This window comes from Crinia signifera, chromosome 1, assembly GCF_055691185.1.
Source record: "Crinia signifera chromosome 1, ASM5569118v1, whole genome shotgun sequence".
Classification (NCBI taxonomy): Eukaryota; Metazoa; Chordata; class Amphibia; order Anura; family Myobatrachidae; genus Crinia; species Crinia signifera.
Window position 1 is genome coordinate 282,486,088 of NC_139217.1, and position 27,469 is coordinate 282,513,556.

The 27,469-nt window shown below is 40.7% G+C and overlaps 1 protein-coding gene across 2 annotated transcripts; it reads left to right on the forward strand.

The window, feature by feature from the left end:
• FKTN (fukutin) lies at nucleotides 1-27,469 on the forward strand. Of its 2 annotated transcripts, none has more exons than XM_083184999.1 (10): nucleotides 1-257; nucleotides 1,801-1,988; nucleotides 4,045-4,104; nucleotides 6,631-6,834; nucleotides 11,223-11,500; nucleotides 12,258-12,390; nucleotides 13,678-13,807; nucleotides 13,990-14,123; nucleotides 25,134-25,261; nucleotides 26,070-27,469. In XM_083184999.1, exons 2-10 carry the CDS (start codon nucleotides 1,872-1,874, stop codon nucleotides 26,281-26,283), a joined length of 1,398 nt encoding a protein of 465 aa, XP_083041125.1. In that variant the 5' UTR covers nucleotides 1-257; nucleotides 1,801-1,871; the 3' UTR covers nucleotides 26,284-27,469. The 2 variants fall into 2 exon arrangements, with proteins under 2 accessions (XP_083041125.1, XP_083041115.1); XM_083184989.1 differs by having other exon boundaries at nucleotides 2-266.

Genomic DNA, 27,469 nt, shown 5'->3' on the forward strand with positions numbered 1-27,469 from the left:
CGCGCGCCGCGCACACAGCTCCAGGCCCCGGCAGGCGCAGGTTGTATATGGTAGTGTGAAGATGAGGAGGACGCCGGTGTGTTACCTAGCAACTCGGCACAGCTTCCCCATCAGTGAACCTCGGCAGATGACGACACTTTTTGCACTACTTTGCTTTACGGCAGCGACTGTATGCTGCTCTATTTTGTGACTCAGGCGGAGAATCACGGATCCTTACGGTCAGGATAACGCCCCTGGGCGGCAATGCGTCGTAGGAGGTTGGCTCAGTTAAGTTATACGGTCAGCTTACAGGTGTTATACGTGTATAGGTGTCTGATACCCATATACAGGGGTTTAAGACACCGCTGCCTTGCACATATATGATCACAGGATTATACATACGTCTCCTTGCAGATATATGGCCAGTAAGGTATATAGCTTACTTTTACCTGCCTGCTATGCGGCCGGCTGTGTACATATCAGCTCTCAGTAGTGTTGCTGAGGTGTTCACTTATTACAATAACAAATAGCCTTTCCTTTCCTGTGCTTCTCTATGGAGAGCAAGAAAAAATAGCACAATGTATATACAGTGCCTTTCTGACTGGTAGCCCGGCATCTAACATGGTGCCAGTGCTCTTATCCGCAGGGCGAATGCAGTTGTCCAATTGTTTTATGGGCAAGATACTAATGTTCTCCATGACACATAGAGAACTCTTCAGTCAACATATCTGAGCTCTGTCAAAATCATGTGTTTTCTTTTGGAACAATGGCTGTAAAGGGCCTAATTCAGACCTGGTTGCTCATCTGTAAAGTTGCAGATGACTGTGAGTAATATTGATATCCGGTATCACACATCCATACGCAATTCATGAACCGCAAAATGATTTCCCCAGTCTGAGTAAATAGAAGTCTGACCCTTGCACAACTCTGCGACTGCGACACGCGGATTGAGGCCTGCACTGACGTCACACTCCCTTAAAATGCCTGCACTTTTTTCCAGAAAATGCCAGGTTACCTCACCAAAACAGCAACTTCATGTCCGTCAAATTCTGAATGGATTGCGATTAGATATTTGTGCTATTTCTGTCGCTGTTGCGGCTTGCACATGCTCGCAATGATCCTTATGGATGTGCAGTCATTAGATAGTCCATTGGATTGCAAATTTGCACAAAAGAGATCAATTGAATCAGGCCCTAAATGTTGGGGCACATAAAGGCAGTACTTGAACACACGTGCTGCCCATATCTGTGAACTATTAAGTACATTATTGTTTAGTCCAGTGGTTCCCAAACTGGGTGCCTAGGCACCCTGGGGTGCCTCAGGACACTTGCAGGGGTGCCTTGGGTTGGTGGACCAAGATCAATTCATATTATTTATGGTCAATGTACCAGGCAAAACCAGTGCTTGTGGCTGCCAATCATAATATATGTGGACAAGCAGAAGCAAATCCTGTCCCTCACCAGATAACTGTGACATATAAACACAATGCACTTAATTTAATATTTTTTTTCTGAATTTCGCGTAAGAAGTATTTGGCCTAGGGGTGCCTTGAAAATATTTTGATGCTCTAGGGTGCCGTGATTCAAAAAAGTTTGGGAACCACTGGTTTAGTCCATCTATCTGTATAAATCCCATTTGTTTTTGTTAATGATCAATTCGAGTTGTTAAACTATATTTTATGTAACCCCTAACCGTTTTGGGTTTTCTTCTCTTTTTTTTTTCCTTTTTTTTTTTTTTTCATCTGAGCACTTCAGATTATGAGTATGATTAGCTTTAAATGTACTTAATTTGACAGATTATTGTATTCCTATATATTTGCAGATTGGCAGGCATTCTCTGCATAGCCAGAGAAAGATGGCAAGGAGTGATATGACCTGTAATTGGGAAACACTATGTCGAGAATGATGCAGCGAATCAATAAAAATGTGCTACTGGCTGTACTAACAGCTGCAAGTTCCTTGTTTCTTCTTTTTCAGCTATTCTACTATCGATACTATATAGCTTCAAAGGTACTATTTAATAAAAATGTATTTGTATTCTGGCCTTTTTTTATAGGATAGCTAGGGAATGGGGAACTCTCTGATCTGTTTTCTGAAGTTAGCTAACATTAGTTAATTTTTTGTAAATTAGTCAGAATGGATTTCAGTCCTACACTGTCAGGATCCAATACCTACAGGGAATCCATATTCAAAATATACCATCCATCAGATCTGCAAAGGTAGAGCTTGATGGACCACAGTAATTGCCTGTACACACTCCTCAAGTCAACTGATTGCCTTATGTGAGCCACCAGAAACGCAGGGTAATGGTTCATTCTTTAGTAGTGTATTTTAGCTTGTGGTGATAATGAGGAATACATATTTATTGTGTTGAGAGCATATACAAATAGACTGAGTATTTGTACATACTGGGGGTGCCGGACGTGGTCCCGACAGTCGGGATCCTGACAGTCATTTACCCGACGTCGGGTTCCCAACTGTTAAAACACAGATAGACTGGTTCCCGACGGGCACAGGCTATTCTCCCTCGTGGGGGTCCACGACCCCCATAGAGGGAGAATAGAATAGGTAGCGAGCCACCGTGCCCACAGCGAGCCAGCAAGGGGCTTTGTTGCACTCGCCATGCTGTCTGAGTTCGGCCAGTCGGGATCCCGACTGTCTGAACCCTATACCACACCCATACTGGCTGGTAGAGGAAGTATAGACTGACACTGGAACATAAAAGGAAGAAACCTTCTAGGTGTATGTCTGAATACGATCTCCTTACAGACCATTTCATATGGCCATATGTCATTTTTAAAACGAACTGTCCTGAAATTTATGTGTTTTTTTTTACCCTAAAATGATTGCTTGTCCTTTAAAAATATGTTTTTTGTTGGTATATTTTGTCTTTATTATTGGAGTGTGTGTGTGTCTCAACAGTGTAACTACCCTTTGGGATCTATTATTTTTTACATTTTTTTTATTTTAATTGTGCAAAATCAAAGTTTGGTTATGATAAAGTAATCTATTCAGACTTTACACCTTATTTATGTATTCATATATATGTATACAGTGCAGTGCTGCAGCTCTTTACAGTTGGGAACAAGTGCAGTTATAAAATTATACAGGTTATTAACATCAAACAGGGAGGTAAGAGGACCCTACTCTACGCTCTAAGAAAATAGGAGATGGATACATGCAAGATTACAAAGGGAAAAGTGCTTAGTGCCAGATTCAGTAATTCATGGAAACCTGATATTTATTTAAATATCCAATGTTTAATGATGTGCGTAGTAAATGCACTGCGCATGGTGGATCATGCGATGTTGCTTGCAGTATACCAATAGCAGCAGTATTGTACACCTGCTGCTGGCATAGGCGTGCGCACATTGAGTTTCATGGGTGCACAGGCACCCCCTTAATGCTTTGCTGTGCCCACCCTTAGGAACCCATCCCTGCCACTAGCAATACCAGCAATACCTTTTACCAAAGACGTTTGTTTTTTGGAACTGTATTCCATTTAAAGAAGAATCCAATAATCAGTTATGTGTGTTTGCATTGTTAATTGTACTAGACCATTGTCATATACATACCTGAGTCATCCATGTATGTTTTTGACATTATTTGCATGTACTATTACACAGAGTAATTAGAAGGCTAAAACTGAAAAAGGCAGGAGATTATGATTGGCGGTGTTGGACACACCCAATGGGCAGTGCTAGACATGCCCAATAGGTGGTGCTAGACAAACCCTTTTGATGGTGCACCCCCTAATAAAATGTGCTGCACGCGCCTATGGCTGCTGGCATTTGGGGGCTGCAATGGAAGGTGTTACTAAAAATGGCACTGTAAAGGCACAGTTATCTGCTCATGCCAAAGCCTGAGTCCTTGACCGTAGTTTCATTGACTCCGGCTGTGTGATTTTACTGGACATCCTCCGTAACACAGTTGGTCTTTTGAAAGTAAATGAAATGTAACATTTTTGCACTAGGATTACAATGTACTGTATACATGGTGCAGGAGAGAAATAAATAAAATGTCATTGCCTTGTTTATTAATACACTCACTTACTTGCTTTATTTAGAATGGACCTTCCTTCTCTAAAATTAAAGGAAGCTTGTCTGCTCAAGACAATACACATTGGGTAAGTACATTACAAGGCCCATATCATTTGTAGCCAATAAGGTGATTTGTAAAGGTAAACATTTAGGGAGGAGGGATACCAATGTTACACACGGAGGAGGGATACCAATGTGTACACACGGTGCGATTAGCACTATTGATTTTGACTGTATTATCAAAATCGCATAGCACATAGTGTAAATCGCACTACGGAATCGGAATCGAATGTAGAAGTAGACTGTGCAGCACAGTCTACTTCTATCTCGGAATGAGGGGATGCTGCTCAATGCAGCATGACCCCCGTAACCCCAACCACAACTACGTCTCTCCCTTCCTGCCAGCCGATGCCAGATCCTGTTGGCTGCCGATATCAGCTCGTGCGGAAACACCTTTAGTGATGTTTAATTGTCAGAACTGATGGTATAACTGCACTGAATCCAAACAACGATAGAGAATGTGGCCTGAGGTGTCAGGCACTGCTATTTATTATCATGGCTACTGTATGTAAAAAACTGGATACGTGTATGCATGTGATGGTACTTTTCAAATCTGATGCACCATTTTGATGTAAATTCTAGAGATGTGCAGGCTATGATTTACTCTGAATTCAAAGCAGGATCTTATTGGCTATCACCTGTCAAATACTGTCATGTGATTTGGGATAGCCAATAAGATCCTGCTTTGAAATCAGAGTAAATCAAAGCCTGCACATCTCTACGAATTTCCGGTACTTGTGTATTATCACGGCGCTCCCAATTTCCATCGCAAGGCATTGTACAACCAAAATTCGCGTTGCATCGCATGCGATATGATCGCATGCGATGCAACGCGATTGTACCCGATTTTTAATTGTACAGGCACCCAGATGCCTGATTCCTATGTTAAATGCCCCCCCAGACCCGATTTTAGATAGTCATTACCCATCAGGGTGGGTGTACAATGTTAAATGCCACCCCACTATCAACGCCAACTCGAAGCGTGGCGAGCGGCGGCGGTACGCGTCCTCTGACCTTTTCATACCCCCACTATCCACGTCAGCGTGGAGTTGATTCTATATAGTGTGGCGAGCGCAGCGAGCCTCCGAGCCCAAAGCGTGGCGTGCGCACGCGTAATACTTGTGAAGTAATGCGCGTCCCCTATGAAAAGGTCGGAGGACGTTTACCGCGGCCCCTCGGGGCTCGCTGCGCTCGCCACGCTGTGGGGTGGCATTAACAATGGGAGGCATTTTAACATACTCATTACCCATCAGGGTGGGGATACAATTAAAAATCGGGTCTGGGTGGGCATTTAACATGGGAATTATCCCAAATCACATCCAAATCATTTAACATGGGAATTATCCAAAATCACGTCCCATCGCATCGCATGCCATTATAATGGCATGCGATGCAATATTAAAATTGTACACTCAGCCCGGGGAAAGGCTCAAATCGGGTCCCATCACATGCCATCGCATACCTTAATTAGTGGTATGCGATGCGATGGGTGCCGTGATAATACACATGTACCGAAATTCCAACCCAAACCTTCAGATCCATCATCTTTATGCTGTGTACACACACGTCGACATTTCAAACAAGTTTTACGATATGGCCATTCATTCTAATAAATTCTTAAAATCGTTGATGTTGATGTGCACTATGGGCCTTTAGTCAGAGTTGATCGCAAATGCTAAATTTTCTTAAATTGACAAAACCATGTTGCACTTCAGGTGGGGCACTTGTAACATGTACAGAGAGTGTTAAGGCCCATACACACTAGACCATGGGTCTTCAAACTGTGGCCCTCCCAGATGTTGTGAAACTACAAATCCCAGCATGCCTTGCCACAGTTTTAAGGCATGCTGGGATTTGTAGTTTCACAACATCCGGAGGGCCACAGTTTGAAGACCCATGCACTAGACTATGGGGTATATTCAACTGTAGTCGGAACTGCATTCTTGTCGGAAAGACAGCAGTTTATATCCTAAAGGGAAGAAGTGTCCCCACCACTTTTTTCTATGGCAAATTGTAGCTCGTTATTCCTCAACAACCTGACCACTTATCAACACTCTGGAACCTTTTCCACGTCTACATCACATACCCTGTTATATGACACATCATTAGGGTTTTTTTTTTTACTAAGATGGGAGTTCTATTTCAGTAGGGATGTTGCTATGGGCAACCAATCAGATACTACTTATTTATTTAGCACCTTCTAGAATATAAAATATAGAATCAGATTGGTTGCCACTCGCATCTTAGTATATACACCCCAAAGTGTTCATTCAAGCACCCTGCATCTTTGAAACCCCGTGCAGTTTATTTGTGATTAAGCACTGATATGCAGACCAGACCTGTGCTAAAAGCACCACAGCAGGAGGACGAACTGCACGGGTTTTGAAAGGTGCTACATTGAACACTACCATCAAAATTGGTGTCATCATTGTAATGTAGTGTAATGCGTTCCCATTTAACTAAATAGATGATAAAAAAAGGTTATAAGTGTTAAAGAATAATTTTATATTGTTCTTTCAAACTAATACCCCTTTTTCATTTCTCCTGTACAGCGAGTGGTTAAGAATTTTTTAAGTGTGGTTTCCAATCACAATGTGCCAGTGTTTCTAGTGGACTCCTTAGTTTTAGAAGTACTGGCTAAAGACTTGGAACAGCTGAGAAGCTCGCCAGACCCTAGACCTTCTGAATGTCAGTATTTCTGCAAACAGAGGGATGTCACCACATTTGGACTTCTAGATAAGATATGGGACCACAAAGTAAGTGTTCTTCTAATTTTTTTAGTACTTATTTCCCACAATAAAATGTTATATTTTTCCCTGGAATCTTTATGAAAATGAAGTACAATCAGTAAAGGCCCCCATGCATTAGGCCGACTTGTCCTTAGGACAAGTCGGACCCAATTCTCCTGTGAGCCGCCCGGCAGCTCCCCGGGAGACTCACATACAATTTGGCACTTGATAAGCCAATTCTTACATATGATAATTCGCTTGCGATTTATCACATGTAACGGGTAACTGCAGGGGGCGAGCGGTGATCCTCATCAGGGGGACGCCAGAGCGGGCAGGGGGTCCTGACGCTTTAACCAGCTGGCGAAGCCGGCGAGTGCTGACCTGGCTGGGCGGTGTGATCACAGTTATCAGCAGCGGGGATGGGCAGTGCAGTGGCGGGTATTAGATTTTTAAAACACCTGTCAAATGACTGGCAATTCTCTGATTGGCTGAGAGCTCTCAGCCAATCAGAGAACGGCCAGTCATTTGACAGGTATTTTAAAAATCTAATACCCGCCAGTCCGCCATTGCACTGCCCGTCCCGCAGCGCTGCTGATCACACCGCCCAGCCAGGTCAGCACTCGCTGGCGCTGCCAGCTAGTTAAAGCGTCAGGACCCGCTGCCCGCTCCGGCATCCCCCTGATGAGCGCTGCTGATCCCACTGCTTCCCTGTTCAGTCTGCAAGCATATGCATACAGGGAGGTCGGACGTGATCTTATGTGCTGACCATCCGACCTCCCTGATCCGATGCACACGGGACCGTGGATCGGATCAGATGTCACACACCTGCGATTTTGGGCCGATTTCACCTGGTTATCGGCCCAAAGTGCCGAAATCGGATGAAATCCTCCCAAAATTGTATAGTGTATGGGGGCCTTACAACTTTCCGCTTGCTATTATATTTGATAGTAGATTGTAAAAATTTTAAATGATAGGAGAAAAGTTGAACCAAACTTCTGCACCCACGCAACAGTTTTTACTGCTCTATGTTTAACTTTAAACCTTTTACAACAACAAAAATATAGTTGTAGTTAAAATAAGTTATAGAAATTTTAATTTGGAAGTGCTTTCTTGCTGGAATTGAAGCTGGCGGGTTGTATTACTTTTTGTGATTTTGAATAGGCATGTGTTGACTTAGATATAGAAGTAGTAATGTTATAATTAAGGGATTACATATGGAGAATCCCATCCAGAAATCCGATATCCGAAACATTCCGAAATCCAAACTTGTTTGAGTGAGAGTGACGCCTTTGCATTCTGATGTTTTTAATGTATGCAAACTTGTTTCATGCACAGAGCTTTTAGAAATATTGTATAAAATTACCTTCAGGCTTATGTGTCTAAGGTGTATTTGAAATGCATTCTGTGTTTGGACTTGGGTCACATACCGGAGACCTCTCATTATGGTATGCAAATATTGTAAAATCCAATGCTTCGGGTTATAAGTATTTTTATAATATGCTGCAAAATGAAAGCAACACTTTGTACAGAGAAAAACAGATTCAGATTTAATTTAACAAAAATATTTTCACAGAAATGAAAAAAAAAAAAATGACTTGGTCATGAAGAGGGAAAACTAGCTGTTTTTAACATTTTAGGTAGATTGTTTAATAATTCTAATTAGAGCTATGCAGGTTTGGATTTACTTGGTTATGTTCAGATTTCAAAATGTCATTGTATTGGCTGTCTCACATGTTTTGGATAGCAAATAAGATCATTTCAAACTTGCGCTAGTTGTGGCAATAAAAAGCTGAGTAGATCTGGCCTTTCAACTCAAGCAGTGTCAACCAGATTTGATCACATATAATGGTGGCAAAAGTTCACAAAGCCAACTATTTGGTAAACCTCCCACTAATGAATATTATTTTATTATTAACCCTTCGAGTGCCAACATCTCTGTAAGAGATGAGCAAAATATCTGCTAAAACTGCCAGCATCACTCACATTTGTTATATAAATTAAAATAAAAAATGTTGTTTAACCCCTTCCCGACATATGACGTACATTTACGTCATATGTCGGTTGCGGGGGAATCAAGCCAGCTCACGGAGTGAGCTGGCTTGAAAGAGAGCAGGTAATGGCTGTATATTACAGCCAGGTCCCTGCTCTCACGGCCACGAGCGGCGAGTTCGCCGATCGTGGCCGTTTAACCCTTTAAGCAACGCGGGCAAAGCGACCGCAGTGCTTAAATAGCTGATCGGAGGGGGGGCGCCCCCCTCCGGCGCCGATCGGGGCCCCCCGCAGCGAGATCGGAGGGTGCCGATCGGTTGCCATGGTAGCCAGGGGTCTAATGTAGACCCCTGTGCTGGCCGTGTCTGCATACCTATCATATCCTGCCTGAGGCAGGATGTAATAGGAAGTGCATAAAATCACTACGTTCAGCCATAGAGCTCTATGGCTGAACCTAGTACAGGCGATCGCGCCCCCTAGTGGTCAAGTACACTAGGGGGCCTTGTAGTAAAAGTAAAAAAAAAAAAATAATAAAGTTTAAAAATAAAAAAATATTAAAAGTTCAAATCACCCCCCTTTCCCCATTTCCCAAATAAAAATAACTAAAAAATAAAAAAAATAAACATATTTGGTATCGCCGCGTTCCTAAAAGTCCGATCTATTAAAATATAACATTAGTTATCCCGCACGGTTAAAGGCGTAAACGGAAAATAATCCCCAACGCCAAAACTACGTTTTTTGGTCGCATCGCCTACCCATAAAAAAATAGCTAAAAGAGATCAGAAAGTCGCCCATATCCCATAATGGTATTAATTAAAAAGTACACTTCAGCCCGCAAAAAATGAGCCCTCACCCAGGTCCGTAGGTGGAAAAATAAAAAAGTTATAAGCCGCAGAACATGGCGACGCGACGCAAATTCGAAAAACCGTAACATTTTCTATTTTTTTTTTTAGTGGTAAAATGTAACGAAAACTATATAAGTTTGGTATCACCGGAATCGTAACGACCCATAGAATAAAGATAACCCATCATTTTAAACGAAATATGAACTTCAAAAAAACCGTAACCAGCGCAAAATTGTGGAATGGCGTTTTTTTTTTTTTTTACCCCACATTGAATTATTTCCTGATTCCCCAGAATATTATACGGTATAGTAAATGGTACCATTACAAAGTACAACTTGTCCCGCAAAAAAAAAGCCCTCATGTGTCTATATAGCCGGAAAATTAAAAAAGTTACGCTTATTTGAACGCAAGGAGGAAAAAAAAAAAAAAATTACCATAAAAGGCAATGTCGGGAAGGGGTAAAAAAAAAAAAAGATATTTCCTTTTATAAGGTAAACATTACAGGTCATTATGATGAATAAAAATCTTTGCTTGGCACTCAAAGGGTTCATTATTATTATTTTATGAATACTTAGGGAGGTACTCAATCTCCCGCAGCCATCTCCAGACGGGGGAGATGGCTGCGGGCCCTATTCAATGCTGTTTTCCCCGACAGCATTGAACAGGGGATCTCGGCAGAATGAGCCTGAATTCACAAGCAGTCGGGCTCATTCTGCTGAGAACACAGCTCATCCCGTTCTTGGTCGAGCAGACCGAGAATGGGGACAGGGTCACGGGTGATGGGCCAACTTGACAGTCGTGACCCAAGATTGAATACCCCTCTTAGCCAGCTCCAAGTCAACATTTTATCTTGTTTTAATGTAAAAAATCAGCCCAGCTGGGAGTTTGTGCTGCATGAGGTTATTTGCTGACTGGGTGAGGGAGGAGCTAGATAGACTGGTGATCCAACAAATCACAGTTCCCAAATACATTGCGGGAATGCTTAATGGGCATCTGGTATTTTATGTTTCGAATAGGCCATAAGATCATATCTAAGGTAGTCTTTAAGTAAAAATACTGCCAGCCCATTAAAATTTATGTTTGCTATAGGGTGTGTAAAATAAGTTTTTTGCTTGAATTTGTAACTGCCATCTGCAGTTTGCTACTTGCTCTCCCTAGTCCAGATAACACCAAACTGCATGAGAACAATGTAGACATTAACCAAAAATAGGCAATTATATTTCTATTGTTATTATTAAAATAAGTTGTCAATTTCGACATGGGTGGGAAGTTGTTATGTTACATACCGACATTAACAAAATTAACATTGCAGATGTCAACAGGTGATCCTAACCTCCTCCTACCATTGGCTGTCAACATTCACAATGTCCCCACCTCATGTTGACATTCTGGCATTGTGGACATATAGTGTCAACATCCTCCTGTAGTCTACATTTTCACCTCATCATTATGACTGTACATAATTTTACATTAGTAATGTTGTTTTGAATTTGTTCTAGTGACAGTGTCATCTCTAGGGTTCCTATCCTGCAAAAAAGGAATTCTTAGTAATGTCTTTTTATTTCCCCATGTTCCTTTCAGGGGAATATTTTTCGAGCTGTAGAGAAAATGGGATTTCAGTGGCAGAAATATGAGGGGAAAGATCCCCGGCTTGAAGGAATGGATGACCTTTCAAGCACAGAAATACCTCTTCATTATTTATTCAAAATGGCAGCTCACACAATTCATTTAGTAGTGTTTTATGAAAGAAGTGGCAACTATCTATGGCATGGTCCTTTACTACTAAAGAGAAATATGGATAGAAAGTTTGTAGCTTTTCGGAGACTACAATTTGGTCGTCATGCTGGAGCCTACGATAGGTAATATCCATGGTAGACTTTCAATATTCAGTATGTCTTTATCTATGTTTTATTTTCAATAACAAATTATTTATTTTGCATCTTATTTTCTAAAGGTGCCCACAGACGCATTGATCCCGGCGTGCGTTCTGTGCTTAACTAGCACACATAGCATCGCATCGTATGCCTTGTGCATGCGATGTGCATGCGATGCGATGCTATGCGATAAAAAGCTAGTACAAAAAGTATGTGCAGCACATACTTTTTGTACTGTGCGATGAGGCATCGCATAGCATCGCACCGCCGGGATCGGTGTGTGTGTGGGCACCATTAGCTGTCATCCTACAAATCTTTATTTATTGTTTTCAAATTTTCCTTGGAAGTTACACAATATGGCTGCCAATAACATAAACTCAGACTGACAGATCTCAGAATGGCCAGATGGGGCAGGCACAGAACAGAAATGTTAAATGCCAAGCTTTCATAGCTTTGCTGTTTTAATTATAAATAATTAATAGTTTTTTTGATTATCTAAAAAACCTGTTTCACACTATCATTTATAATAGCATATTTTATTTTTCAATAGCATCATATTCTCACATTGTATTCCATCTGAAATATGTTAAATGTGAGAAGTAATTGTAAATGAGTAATTCCTCCTCTCGGTATGCTCTTAACACATTTTGCAGTATAACCTCTGGGTCACACCAGAAAACAAACAAAATTTGTGTACAGAAATTGAAGCTGGATAAAGCTCTGAATTTTGGATTTGTTTTAGAGCTGACCTGATCCATATAACTGCTGATGGATTGAAAGTACAGATCCCAAAATATCCTGCACAATTTTTAGAAGAGATGTTACATTCAAAGTTTCTTGAGTGCAGATACAAAGAAGCTCGGGCGTTTTTTCAGGTTAGTTGTATTTGCATAGTGAGGATATTTGGTAAAGTATTTATTTAGTATGCACAATTATGTGTAGCATTCCATTTCTTACACTGATTTGGTGAAAGTGAAATGTAATAGTATGTTACCATTTACCACAATTGACACATCCTGCAGCTTGTTTTCAATGTATTAGCAGCTTTTACAACCCTTTTTAAAATAGTTTATGCAGCAATATCTAAAATGTTGTTTTTTATGTTTTTGGTAGCATTATGTATTTATTTTAGTACTGCAATGCAGGGAAAAGGGACAATTTAAGGATTAAATACAACTTTTGCAAGATTTTACATTTTGTAAATGGAAAATGTACATGTCCATCATATTGAATAACAATGTCAGATAGTTCTCCCAAGTATAGAAATAATAATATAATACATTTTATATATTAGGTTGGTATTGGAATTGCAAATTTTATTGAATTTTTTTGGGTCACTGTTAACCCTTTAAGTGCAAACATTGCTGTGAGAGATGTGCAAAATTAAAATGCCAGGGCCGTAGTGGAGAAATATGAATCACTTTAGTTATTGCCAGCAAATGAACTGAAGTCAATTAATTAAAATGTAGTTAAATATTGTGACCCCAAAAAAAGAAGAAATTGTGAAGCGCGTGCCTGTGAGACGTACACGCGTCCCAGTCTGATGGAACGTCTCTGCACCGGCGATCGCCAGCGCAGGCATGCTGGCGATCCCCGGCCAAGGATCAGAGACGCTCCATCTGTATATAGATCATAAACAGATATTTTTAGAGCCCCTTCTATTAACATCTTGCACTACTCTCTGTTCAGGCAAATCCTTAAAGTGACATCATAGAATTTGCCTTTCAGTGTCTGAACGTATCGGCTTAGACCAGTAGCGTTGTCATTCTCTATTACTAACCAGTTTGTTGCACAGTTCAGAGGCTTCATTCCATTAACCAGTAAATGCAAAGTTTTTAAACGGTCTTCTAACCTTCATATATACATGTACACTTTTTATACTTGGAGATATTTGAAAGCATATACATTTTAACCAAGGTAGCTATTTTATCTTCTACTGTTCACTTAATGTGTCACCTTGATACATTATAATATAGGTTCCACTGTGCATAAAAGGAAACCTAAAAGGAATAGAAGATTTTCTCTCCTACTTTGAGAAAATCATGTACAGTGCATACAATATGTAAATAATACCAATGTCCTTTGTATATTTCACATGCTAAATTCAAACAAATTGGATCATTTCCATATTTCTTTTAATGAAATATTTTGTTTCCCTCAAGCTGTATCCTGATGACATATCGCTTGAAGGGATTGAATTCCGAAAGAGATCGAAAGAACTACTACAGTTGGCAGCTTCAGCTTTGGATGCTTTGGGTGTGAGTTTTTGGATCAGCAGTGGTACTTGTTTAGGTATGTTTTGAGTTTACCATCTCTTTTATAAACAACCCCAGACACAAGTATTAAAGTAGCTCCAAGAATTAAAAAAAAATGTTACCAGTACTAAATGATGTTTAATAGTTTCTAGCATTTATTGTAAGTATTCTTTTGATTTAATCTGAATATTGCTAGTACACCATGCTTTTATTTTTCAGGATGGTATAGGCAGTGTAATATTATTCCATACAGTAAAGATGTGGACTTGGGGATATTTATACAGAACTATAAACCTGAACTTATCCCAGCATTACAGAAGGCAGGGCTCCCATTGAAGCACAAATTTGGCAAGGTCAGTGTTTTTGCTGGCGTTCCTATTCTTTTGTTGTGATCTCTAGCTGTTTGTGTAAAAATGATTTTTCCATCTATTTCGTATATTATTTGTATACTTGTGAACCTTTCTTTTTTTTTTTATAACAAACATAAAATAGACCTTTCTCATTTACACATTACCAACCATTTTCTTTCCAAGTATGCTCTTTTCATAACGTGTGCTAGGCTGTTGTCTCCTTGTCCTCATGCACTGTTGTGTATGTATTAATCTTCCGATATACATTTAGTTTGTGATGCTGGTGGCTAGGATGTAATCCCCATAGAAGCCAACTCTTACCAAAGTAGTGACCCTTTTTGTAGAAGTATGGACATTATGCAAGACCAATAAATGTACACCTGATTTCAAAATAAAACCGGTTTGTAACCTTGTATGCTGTTTGACTCTAGAAATTTGTCAAGTCCCTTCTTAAATTTGTTCATAGTGTCTGCCAGAAGTACCTCATCTGGTAGTGAGTTCCAAACTTTCACTGTCTGTACTGTAAAGAACCCTTTCCTTTTGTATTGTGCGAATTCGCCTCTCCTCGAATCTTAGGGGATGTCCTCTAGTCCTGTACTCAGCCCTCAAGGGGGTATGGATTGTATGGTTGACCTAAAAATGACGCATGACTTGCTGCGCTAGCCATGCTTTGGGCATGGTGCCTCTCTGCGCTCGGCACACTATTTTATTCTCCCACCATGCCCTAGTGGATGGTAGAGCATGAAATACCGCCTGTTGGCACATGTTTGCTCAAAAAAACTGTGAAAACCCCCATGTCGACCTTTTGACTGTCGACCTAGACCATGTGGACCTAATGACCTGTTGACCTTGGGCTGTCAATCTAGACTCCTGTCGACCTTGCAGTATGTCGACAAAGTGGTGTTGACCTAATGACTGTCTACCATCTTTAGGTCAACCAACCGACCGTATCCCAAAAAAGTTGCCTGACAAATCCCTGTATTGCCTCTGATATATTTTTACATGTTAATCATGTGACCTCTTAGATGTGTTTTTTTTTTTTTTTTTTTTATGCGTAAATAATACTAGTTTGGCTAATCTCTCTTAATGGTTTAAGGACTCCATCCCTTTGATTAGGTTGCCCTATGTGGGACCTTTTCCAATTCTACCATATACTTTTTATAATGTGGAGCCCAGAATTGCACCCTGAACTAAAGGTGAGGCCTAACCAGTGTTTTTATTTTAGAGTGGATCGTGTCCTACCTTGCTTCTATGCCCCTTTTAATACAAGACAGGTTTCTATTTGCCTTGGTTGCTGTTCCCTGACACTGGACGGTGCAACCTAGTTTGTCATCGATTATTACACCTAGATCCTTCTCCAGTTGTAATTCTCCTAGCTCAGGGGTGGCCAACCGGTCAGAGGTAAAGAGCCGAAAAATATCTGTAGTCAAGCTAAAGAGCCAACAACATGCACACATGCCAAAAAAGGGGCGTGGTCTATTTGGACCCCTCGGGTGGGTGTGATACACATATGCCTCCAATAGTGCAGTGCCATATATACCTATGCCCCCAATAGTGCCAGATACACATATGTCCCCATGGTGCCAGGTATGCCGCCAAGATGCTGGGTATGCCCCCACAGTGCCAAAAACTGCTATGCCCCCACAGTGCTAATTTCCCAGCAGTAGCACTCACCGTTAATGCTGCGGCCTTCCCTGTGACTAGGCCGTCAGCCAATCAAAGCTCACGGGTCGGCTCCTGATTGGCAGGTGGCCCAGTCACAAGGATGCACAGTGAGGGGTAGGAGAGATGCGCGATGCGCGCTCTCCTCCCCTCAGAGGGAGAAGGGAACCGGCAGCGGGTAATGGAGGGATGGGGGACGGGGACGGACGGTGGGCGGCGGGCAGCTGAGTGGGAGCAGGAGCCGCACTTTTAACAGGGGGAGAACCGCGTGTTGGCCACCCCTGTCCTAGCTTTACCCCAATTAATTTGTAGGTTGCTCGGGAGATAGCAGTTGCAGCTGTTGGCGAATAATACATTATTGATTTTACTAGCTGACTTACCATTTATATACTACATTTTGCTATGTAATTTTAATAGATTTTTAAATGAGATGAAATAAATGTATTTCACAATGGTGGAGGGAAACTTGGAGGAAATTCAATTAGCCGCAGTAATTTACCACAGTTAATTGACCCACCCGGGGCAAAAATCGGGATTAACCCCTTCCCGCCGCAGCCTGTTTTTGCCTTCCTGACAGAGCCCTTTTTTTCAAATCTGACAGGTATCACTTAAGTGGGGATAACTTTTTTTTGCTTTTACTTATCCCAGTGATTTTGAGATTGTTTTCTCGTGACACATTGTACTTCAAGTTAGTGGTAAATTTTCGTCGATACAGTCTGTGTTTTTTTGTGAAAAATACCAAAATGTCGTAAAAAAATGGAAAATTTTGCAATTTTCAAAATGGAAAATTTTCTGCTTGTGAGACAAATAATCATACCACTCAAAATAGTTAATAACTAACATAGACCATATGTCTACTTTATGTTGCCATCATTATTTCAACCTCCTTTTAATTTTTTTGGACACTAGGAGGCTTAAAATATGAATAGCAAATTTTCAAGAAAATTTCAAACACTGATTTTTTTAGGGACCAGTTCAGTTCTGATGTGACTTTGAGGGACTTGTATGTGAGACACCCCCATAAATGATGCCATTTCAAAAACTGCACCCCTCACAGTATTCAAAACAGCATTTTGGAAGTTTGTTAACCCTTTAGGTGTTTCACAGGAATTAAAACAAAGTGTAGGTGAAATTTCAAAATTTCATTTTTTTTGCAGATTTGCAATTTTAATACATTTTTCTAAGGAACACAGTACATTTTACTAGAGAAATGTGACTAAAAATGGATTCCCCCAATTCTTTTGTTTTCATAAATATCCTATATGTGGCCCTAGTGTGCACGTTGACCAAACCACAGGCTTCATAATAGAAGGAGCACCTACTTGATTTTGGAGCCTCCTTTTTATGAGATTATTTTTTAGGCACCATGTAGGTTTCTAGGCACCATAAGATGCTAAAAGTTAGGAACCCCCCCACAAGTGACCCCATTTTGCAAACTACACCCCTCAGGGAATTCATCTAGGGGTATAATGTACATTTCAAACCCCCAGGGGTTTCACCAATTGTGGTACAACTGGGCAGTGAAAATGAAAAATTAAATTTTTTACACAAAAATGCAGTTCTGGCTCAAAATTTTTCATTTTCACAAGGAATGAAGGAGACAAAGCACCCCAAAATCTGTGCCCCAATTTCTCCCGAGTACGGCAATGCCTCACATGTGACCAAAAAATACCATTTGGCAGGACTCAGAAGGGAAGGAGTGATTTTTGTATTTTGCAGCTCAGATTCGGGTGGAATTTTGGTGGGTGCTATGTCGCATTAGCAAGACCCCCAAAGCACCAATACAGTGGAAGCCCCCCACAAGTGACCCCATTTTGCAAACTACACCCCTCAGGGAATTCATCTAGGGGTATAGTGTACATTTCAAACCCCCAGGGGTTTCACCAATTTTGATACAACTGGGGTGTGCAAATGAAAAATTACATTTTTTTACACAAAAATGCAGTTCTGGCTTAAAATTTTTTATTTTCACAAGGAATGAAGGAGACAAAGCACCCCAAAATCTGTGCCCCAATTTCTCCCGAGTACGGCAATGCCTCACATGTGACCAAAAATACCATTTGGGTGCATGGCAGGACTCAGAAGGGAAGGAGTGATTTTTGTATTTTGCAGCTCAGATTCTGGTGGAATTTTGGTGGGTGCTATGTCGCATTAGCAAGACCCCCAAAGCACCAATACAGTGGAAGCCCCCCACAAGTGACCCCATTTTGCAAACTACACCCCTCAGGGAATTCATCTAGGGGTATAGTGTACATTTCAAACCCCCAGGGGTTTCACCAATTTTGATACAACTGGGCTGTGCAAATAAAAAATTACATTTTTTTACACAAAAATGCAGTTCTGGCTCAAAATTTTTCATTTTCATAAGGTATGAAGGAGAAAAAGCACCCCAAAATCTGTGCACCAATTTCTCCCGAGTATGGCAATGCCTCACATGTGACCAAAAAATACCATTTGGGTGCATGGCAGGACTCAGAAGGGAAGGAGTGATTTTTGTATTTTGCAGCTCAGATTCTGGTGGAATTTTGGTGGGTGCTATGTCGCATTAGCAAGACCCCCGAAGCACCAATACAGTGGAAGCCCCCCACAAGTGACCCCATTTTGCAAACTACACCCCTCAGGGAATTCATCTAGGGGTATAATGTACATTTCAAACCCCCCGGGGTTTCACCAATTGTGGTACAACTGGGCAGTGAAAATGAAAAATTTAATTTTTTACACAAAAATGCAGTTCTGGCTCAAAATTTTTCATTTTCACAAGGAATGAAGGAGACAAAGCACCCCAAAATCTGTGCCCCAATTTCTCCCGAGTACGGCAATGCTTCATGTGTGACCAAAAAATGGCAGGACTCAGAAGGGAAGGAGTGATATTTGGATTTTGCAGCACAGATTCTGGTGGAATGTTGGTGGGTGCTATGTCGCATTAGCAAGACCCCCAAAGCACCAATACAGTGGAACCCCCCCACAAGTGACCCCATTTTGCAAACTACACCCCTCAGGGAATTCATCTAGGGGTATAGTGTACATTTCAAACCCCCAGGGGTTTCACCAATTTTGATACAACTGGGCTGTGCAAATGAAAAATTACATTTTTTTACACAAAAATGCAGTTCTGGCTCAAAATTTTTCATTTTCAGAAGGTATGAAGGAGAAAAAGCACCCCAAAATCTGTGCCCCAATTTCTCCCGAGTACGGCAATGCCTCACATGTGACCAAAAAATACCAGTTGGGTGCATGGCAGGACTCAGAAGGGAAGGAGTGATTTTTGGATTTTGCGGCTCAGATTCTGGTGGAATGAATGGTGGGTGCTATGTGGCATTAGCAAGACCCCCGAAGCACGGTGAAATGATGAACCTAATAATCCATAGATGTGTGGTATATTTTAAAACACTCCTTTATACATAGGCCGGGTTTGTCGGGGCAAGTGTCACACTGGAAAATAGTTTGCTTTCTTATTCCCTTTTTATAGCAAACTTTGCACCTTTTTTGTGTCCTGCCCTTTTTTCCAGTGGAGGGGATTTCATCAGGAAAATGCTGCCCTGGTACAATACGGGGGCCAGTACTAGAAGTACTGGTGCCCTCTGCCTGCTGGTTCCCAAATATTAGGCCCTTTATGACTTCCTCTTGAAAGTGAATAAATGTCCCCCTCTGGCTGGTAGAACGGAATAGCACGTAAGCGTTATACAGTGCCATCTGGATGATATACACGGCCAGCTTCTTGTACCAGATTTTTGTTTTCCGCAGGGCACTGTACGGCTTCAGTACCTGATCTGAAAGATCCACTCCGCCCATGTACTTATTGTAATCCAGGATACAATTAGGTTTTGAGGTGTGGGTACTGGTACCTCGTACAGGGACGGAGGTGGTACTGTCTCCGTGAATTGTTGTCAGTATAAGGACATCCCTCTTGTCCTTATATTTGACCAACAACATATTTTCGGTGGATTGTGCCCTGCTTTCACCCCTTCTCATTACTTGGGCAATGTGCGTTTTTGGGAGGCCTCTTTGGTTCTTGCGCACAGTACCGCAAGCTGCTGTACCTCTTGAACCAAGGGCCTTAAACGGGGGATGCTAGTGTAAAAGTTATCCACATAGAGGTGATAACCTTTATCCAGGAAGGGGTGCACTAAATCCCAGACAATTTTTCCACTAACACCTACGAGGGAGGGGGGGCATTCTGGCGGTTCAATTCTTGAATCCTTCCCTTCATATACCCTAAACCTGTGGGTGTACCCTGAGGTGCTTTCACACAGCTTATACATTTTTATGCCATACCTTGCCCTCTTATTGGGAAGGTACTGGCGGAATTTAACCCTTCCTTTAAAATGTATAAGGGACTCGTCTATGCAAATGAATTTATCTGGGATGTACATCTCTGCAAATTTGGCACTGAAATGATCAATGACCGGCCTGACTTTGAATAGCCGGTCAAAGGTGGGATCATCTCTGGGTGGGCACTGTGCATTATCGTTGTAATGCAAAAATTTAAGGATTAACTCAAAACGAGTCCGGGTCATGGCCATACGGTAAAGTGGGGTGCTGTACAGAACATCTGTACTCCAATATTGCCTAATTTCTGGCTTTTTTACTATGCCCATATGAAACACCAGACCCCAAAACGTCATCATCTCTACTGCATCTACAGGGGTCCACCTAGCAAATGATGACGTGGGGTTTTGAGCAATAAACTGCTGGGCATATAAATTAGTTTGGTCCACCATTAAATTTATAAAATCATCAGAGAAAAATAATTTGAAAAAGTCAATTTCTCTGAGACCTGTGGAATCAAATTGGATTCCTGGGATGGCCAAAAACTCAGGAACCTGGGGCTCAAAATTGTCTGGTGGTGGGGTCCATACGAGATCAATTATTGGGGGGGGGGTCTCAGCTGCTCTACGGGGGCGTCTTTGAGGGGGTCCCTCATCACTAGAGGAGGAAGAGGAGCTTAAGATGAATCCTTCAAATTCCCCGCTTGCATCACTGGCTGTGTCAGAGTCAGAGGCAAGCATGGCATATGCCTCCTCCGCTGAATACATTCTTCTGGATGACTGGGATGACATTTGGGATGACTTTGGGATGCCATTTTTATTTTTGTGTTTCTGGTAGTGAAATGTTTCAACACGTGTATAGTGTAGGGGGGGGTACAAACTTTATTTCAACCCGGGGGGGTATGTAGTGTGTAGTGTGTATGTAGTGCAGAAAAAAAAAAAAAAAAAAAGGTCCTGCGCCAAAAATTGAGCACAGATGTTGGTCAGTAACGTCCGTCACTGAACAGCGCTCAAAGGCAACAGGAATTTGATAAAAAAAAAAAATAGATCAACCCTGTGCCGAAAAAGCTGATCAGTGATGTACGTCACTGATCAGCGCACAGTGGCCACAGGACACCCACAAAATCACAGTGTGTGTAAAAAATTTTTTTAAAAAAGACCCCACAGCACCCTCAAAAAAAAAAAAAGGTGATCACTGATGCGACACTGATTACCAGTGAGGGGCAGCAGGTGCACAACCTTTGGTGCAACTGACAGAGCAACTGACAGGTATATATAAAAAAAAAAAAAACCTGCACCCCCAAAAAGTTGCTGATCAGCACAGATATACTGATCAGCACAAAAGGGGGGGCAGCAGACACAAAATATAGCACTCTCTATCACTCTCTGTCACTATCTCTCTCTATCTCTCTATCTCTCACTATCTATCACTCTATGACACTGCAGCAGCAGCACTGACAGGTATATATATATATAAAAAAAAAACTGCACCCCCAAAAAGTTGCTGATCAGCACAGATATACTGATCAGCACAAAAGGGGGGGGCAGCAGACACAAAATATAGCACTCTCTATCACTCTCTGTCACTATCTCTCTCTATCTCTCTATCTCTCACTATCTATCACTCTATGACACTGCAGCAGCAGCACTGACAGGTATATATATAAAAAAAACCTCTGCACCCCCAAAAAGTTGCTGATCAGTTAATTTATACTGATCAGCACAAAAGGGGGGGCAGCAGTCAGTTGCACACGCAGCACAGCTGTATATATATTAAAAAAAAAACCAGCACCCCCAAAAAGTTGCTGATCAGCACAGATATACTGATCAGCACAACAGGGGGGGGGGGGGGCAGCAGACACAAAATATAGCACTCTCTGTCACTATCTCTCTCTATCTCTCTCTATCTCTCTCTATCTCTCTCTATCTCTCTATCTATAACTCTATCACACTGCAGCAGCACAACACAGGAAGTCACAAGAAGTCACAAGATCCAGGAAGCATCCAGCACGCTACAAACAGTGATCAGGTAAGTATTTGCAAGGATCAGGTCAGTATATCACGGCAGATAGGCACGGTAAATCACCCTCCATGGCTGTGATTGGTCCGTCGGTCCGACGAACCAATCACGGCCTTTGGGGGCAGGTGGGGTGACACCAGTGTCACCCTTACACCCCGTGGTGATTGGTGCTGTACTTTACAGCACCAATCACCACCGACCGATCCCTGTGTCACCGGCGAACGTTATTCGCCGGTACACAGAAAACGCTGTAATTGCCTGTTCACATTTGAACAGCCAATCACAGCGATCGCCGACGGGGGGGAGGCATCGCCGCCCCCCCTGGACATGCTGGGACATGTCTGCTGTCAGGGACAGCAGACATCTCCAAACTGTCACCGCATCTATAGACGCGGTGACAGTTTAAAGCCATGGCGTACATTTATGCCATGCGTCGGGAAGTACATCCCGGCCATGACGTAAATGTACGTCAAATGTCGGGAAGGGGTTAATTGAATTCCCCATGAAAAAAAATTTGGAAACTTTTTGGGGCTAGATTAATATCCCCCTTTACCTGCTTCCTGAGGAAATTATTACACTGCAAAAAAAGGCTTAATCTACATTAAGACTATTGCATGGTTAACACACTACTGATGGCTCTGTCTTAATATAAATATTTCATGGAGTTTGCTTTCAATTTTACATGGGTGTCAAGTAATTAACTTATATTTAAGGAGAACCTTTTTTTTTCCATTTAAAATGGTTATGCTTTTTCAAAGGGTTATCTTAAAGTTTCCCAGTAGATGGCAGTGTCATTTAACAGTTGTAATGCCAGCTTCCATGTTTTGTCACTGGCATCTCTAAAGGAAAAGTAATTTTAATTAAACAGTGTTAGCATTTATTTATTTATTTACAGTTTCTTATATACAATACAGTTCCATATGTTTTGGCAACAGACAGTAAATGTTACTGTTGAAGTAGCCATAGAGTTCGGTAGCAGTGCTCCTACAATGTTGCCAAAAATATGTGAAACCATTATATTTGAGATGTATTTGTTCCCGATCCTATAAATAAATAGTTGATTAACGTATTAACAAATAAACATATATTTTATTGGTATTTGATGCACCAAAAATTTCTAAAAGTAAAGATAGACTATAAAGTACAAGTGACTGTTTACTGCAGGGTTAAGCTTCCATTTAAAAAAAAATTAAATAAAACCCATCAAATTATATTTAAAATCTTTATCTTTGACTGTATAATATAAAGAGAGATATATATATATATATATATATATATATATATATATATATATATATATATATATATATATATATATATATATATATATATAGATATAGATATAGAAGTCCAAATGCCCGGCACAACCTCCTTGATCAATGCGTTCTGGGTGCCCGCACTAAAGATGCATACAGGATCCCAGTGTCGCTGCGGCACTCCAAGTATACACGGTGACGGTAGGTAAAGTTGATATCTTTTTATTAGCAACGTTATTAGCAACGTTTCGATGCTACGCAGGCATCGTTATCAAGCAGAATATCAAACATGTAACAAACAAACATACCTTAAATAAGCACCCTGTGTTTCAGCGTCGGCCGTGCCCGGAGGCACCGTGCATCCTTGCTATTTTCCGCTAGAGCTTATACTATTATGTGTTACATTATTGCTTGTGACTGTGTAACATTACGTGATCCCTGCTGTCTATGTTGTTAGTCAATTTGTATGTTTTGTTTGCTGTATTGTCATGGTGACGGGTGCACCTCCTATCAGAGGCCTGATCGTCAGTACGGCGGACGCCGCTGACGTCACAGACCTGCGCCGCATGCACGGTGCCTCCGGGCACGGCCGACGCTGAAACACAGGGTGCTTATTTAAGGTATGTTTGTTTGTTACATGTTTGATATTCTGCTTGATAACGATGCCTGCGTAGCATCGAAACGTTGCTAATAAAAAGATATCAACTTTACCTACCGTCACCGTGTATACTTGGAGTGCCGCACCGACACTGGGATCCTATATATATATATATATATATATATATATATATATATATATATATATATATATATATATATATATATATATATATATATATATATATATATATATATATATATATATATATATATATATAAAAAATTGTTAGTAGCCAGCAATACATTGTTGCCTGTGAATTAAACCAGTTCCTTTTTAGTCGTAGTAATAATTATAGAACTATATTGGGGAATTCAGCTGCTGGTGAAGGGTGTGACTTGTTGTTGCTGCAGAGTTTAAACACCAGCAACTGTACCTCATCTTGCACCATTTCGCTCAGGCCTGGTGAATGCCAAACTAACACAAAAGTTCTCGCTACACTTTTGTGCAAAATCGGGCAGCCGTACAGCATGGCTATTGTTGGCTGGGCAAAGGGATTTGCTGGCAATTGAATCTCCCCCCCTGTTTATGAAAATAGTAAAGCGTTTCCAGTTTGCTAAAGCTCTTTCTTGTCTAATATTCCAATCTGTTTTATAGATATCGAGTAAACGTTACCTTTTGAGTTTTTTTCATAAAAAAATCCAATAGTATTATTTGTAAATTGTTTCTAATGTTAATTTTTTTTCCAAATAAAATCTCAAAAAAAAAATTATGTTTTAAAGATGACTATAACAATTTTGTAAGAATAGTTTGAGTGTGGATTATTATCAGGTCTTTCAGTCCTACACCAAATTCAAGGAATTTGGAAAATTGTGGTTTGCATCATCATAGAAAAAATCAGGTAAATACCCTGTTTATCTTGGATGGACAAATGATTCAGAATGGACTTGTACACAAACATGAGGTAATTTCTGACATTACACTCTGAAATTTCTATTCTATTCCTTCCGCCCCCAATACTAGTGCCTTGGTGGGACTCCCTTCCTTTGCAATGCCTCAGTACTGTACGTCGTTTTCCAGAGCAAGAACGATCGATACAGAGCCTCTGGGTGGAACGAAATACCCCCGATCCAGTGAAACCCATTTTTGTAGTGTAGACTCTTCGAGAATCTTGGATGGTGATTGTGTTACTTTTCATTTGGCTTTCAGGTGGAAGATAGTTTGGAACTTTCCTTTCTTGGAAAAGAGGATGTGAAACTTGACATATTTTTCTTCTATGAAGAAGAGGATCATATGTGGAATGGAGGCACACAGGCCAAAAGTGGCAAGAAATTTAAGTAAGGTTTTGTTTTACACTTCTCTTCAGTAGAAATCCGAGTTTTGCTATAGTGTATAAGAAATATTGGGATTTCTGGTTAAAATAAAGCATTAGTTTGTTTTAATAGTATATTTATTGTTGATATACTAGTAAAAGCACTTTTGAAAAAAGCATCCTGCTCCCGTTCCACACCCTCACGCACACCTTGCCACAGCATACTACGTACAGGTACTGAAATCTATAGAGATGTCCAACCCCACTGTCACCAGGGAACAATTCGTTCATTGTCTAAGCTAGTAACTGTTTGTACAGAATCACAAAAGTATTTATTTGGGAATACTGGATCTGCTGCTTATGCACAGAAGCAAGAGCTTACTTCTAGATGGAGACTATGTACACACACTTTCTGTAAATATAGTTACTATGTATACATCTGGTAAGTGTGTTTAACCCATGCGCGCGTGAAGGTTGCAGTATAATGGTTTATCAAGAGAGACCTCAGTTAGGATTACTTAGCAGAGGGTTTGCAAGTTGCCAATCAGTTTTGACTGAGTTTTTAAGCGGCAATTATAATATATAACAAAGCTAGACTTGATAAATCTGTCCCTTTATCCTGAAAGGCCTTAATTAGTAGTAATTGAAACAGAGCCAACTTCATTTTATAGTAAGGCATATACAGTCTGTTCATTCCATTTCAACATGTAGACCTAATTAGTTCACCCATGAAGTTGACGTCTACAGCAGGAAGACAACCCAATAACTTTTGTATATTGACCTCTAAATATAAATTGAAAGAAAATAATTAATTGTTCATTATATTATTTCAGATATCTGTTTCCGAAATTTACACTTTGCTGGACAGAGTTTTTAGGGCTAAAGGTTCATGTACCATGTGAGTCTCTAGATTATGTAGAAGCTAATTACGGCAAGAATTGGGATGTTCCTCTTAAAGTCTGGGACTGGAAGCATTCCCCAGCCAACGTACAGCCGAATGGAATGTGGCCTGTGGATGAGTGGGGTGAGGTCATTCAGTTTCACTAGTGGGCAAGAAAAATATCATCGGACTAATAGGAGATGGATTTATCAATTGTTTAAATATTGGATATAACAGAAATTTCACATGACGGAGTCTCACAACATTATAATGAAACTTGACTTCTTAGTTTGAGTCCTTTCTGACTGTAACAAGAGTAGTCCCCTATGCATTGGCCAATAGTGGTTTTATTTTCATTGGGTCCTGTGACTGCAACTTTATACCCTTTTATGACAGAATCCACCAGCTTTGACCCAAGATATTAAACATGGGTTCAACCCAAGTTGCAGGTCTTTACACTGCACCTTGGAGCCAGGTTATTCCTGAGTCAGCCATATTTACACTGAAGCTGCTTCTGTCCTGCAAAATGTATGAAGGATTACAAGTGGACTTTTGTATTGGCACACAAAGATGAGGTAATAAAATGGGTGGTGACTGCCATCTCTCAGCATCCTTGATCAGCTGACCAGCTCCTTTTAGTGGAACCCAGATCCAGTCTTTCAAACTGCTGCTTACTCTGGACAGTCCCGGAAATAACCTGTGTTGTGGATGTGGGACACACAACCTATATGTTGCCCTTGCACACAGTGACAGGACTCTGGTTGCCACAGCAATATCCCGGGTCAAAGGCTGTGTGAAAGGAGTTTTAGTGTTACCTTAGTTCCCACTGGTTAAATAATATCTCCAGAATAATAGACTCCTTTATGTTTTATTTTGTCAAATAAGAGATCCTGAAGAACTCAAGGCATCTTCACAAATACCCTTCCTTGGTTGCATCTTACTGCTAATGTCATTCAATGTGAAAATATAATTTCAAGTTAGTTACTTTACTGAGGCTTTTAAATGTAATGGCATTGAAGGTATGATGCAGCTGGGTGAGTGAGGCTGTCATCTCATTGCTTGTTACAAGTTGATGTTTTATTAAAGTTGAGTCCTTTCTCCAAAACTTGTTCATATCCAATCAGTTTTGCAATTCACTATACTACTGACAAAAGCATCAGCATCTACCACTATCTGTATTTATACTGACAAAAGCATATTGCACTACTGGCATACAAATTGATATAGTATATTTTCCTCTAATGATGTGTGTGTGTGTATACTGTATCTGACCATTTACTATGTATTCATTATACAACTTTGATGTACATTATTTGTATACATATTAAATTAAAAATAATTTATTGAACTATC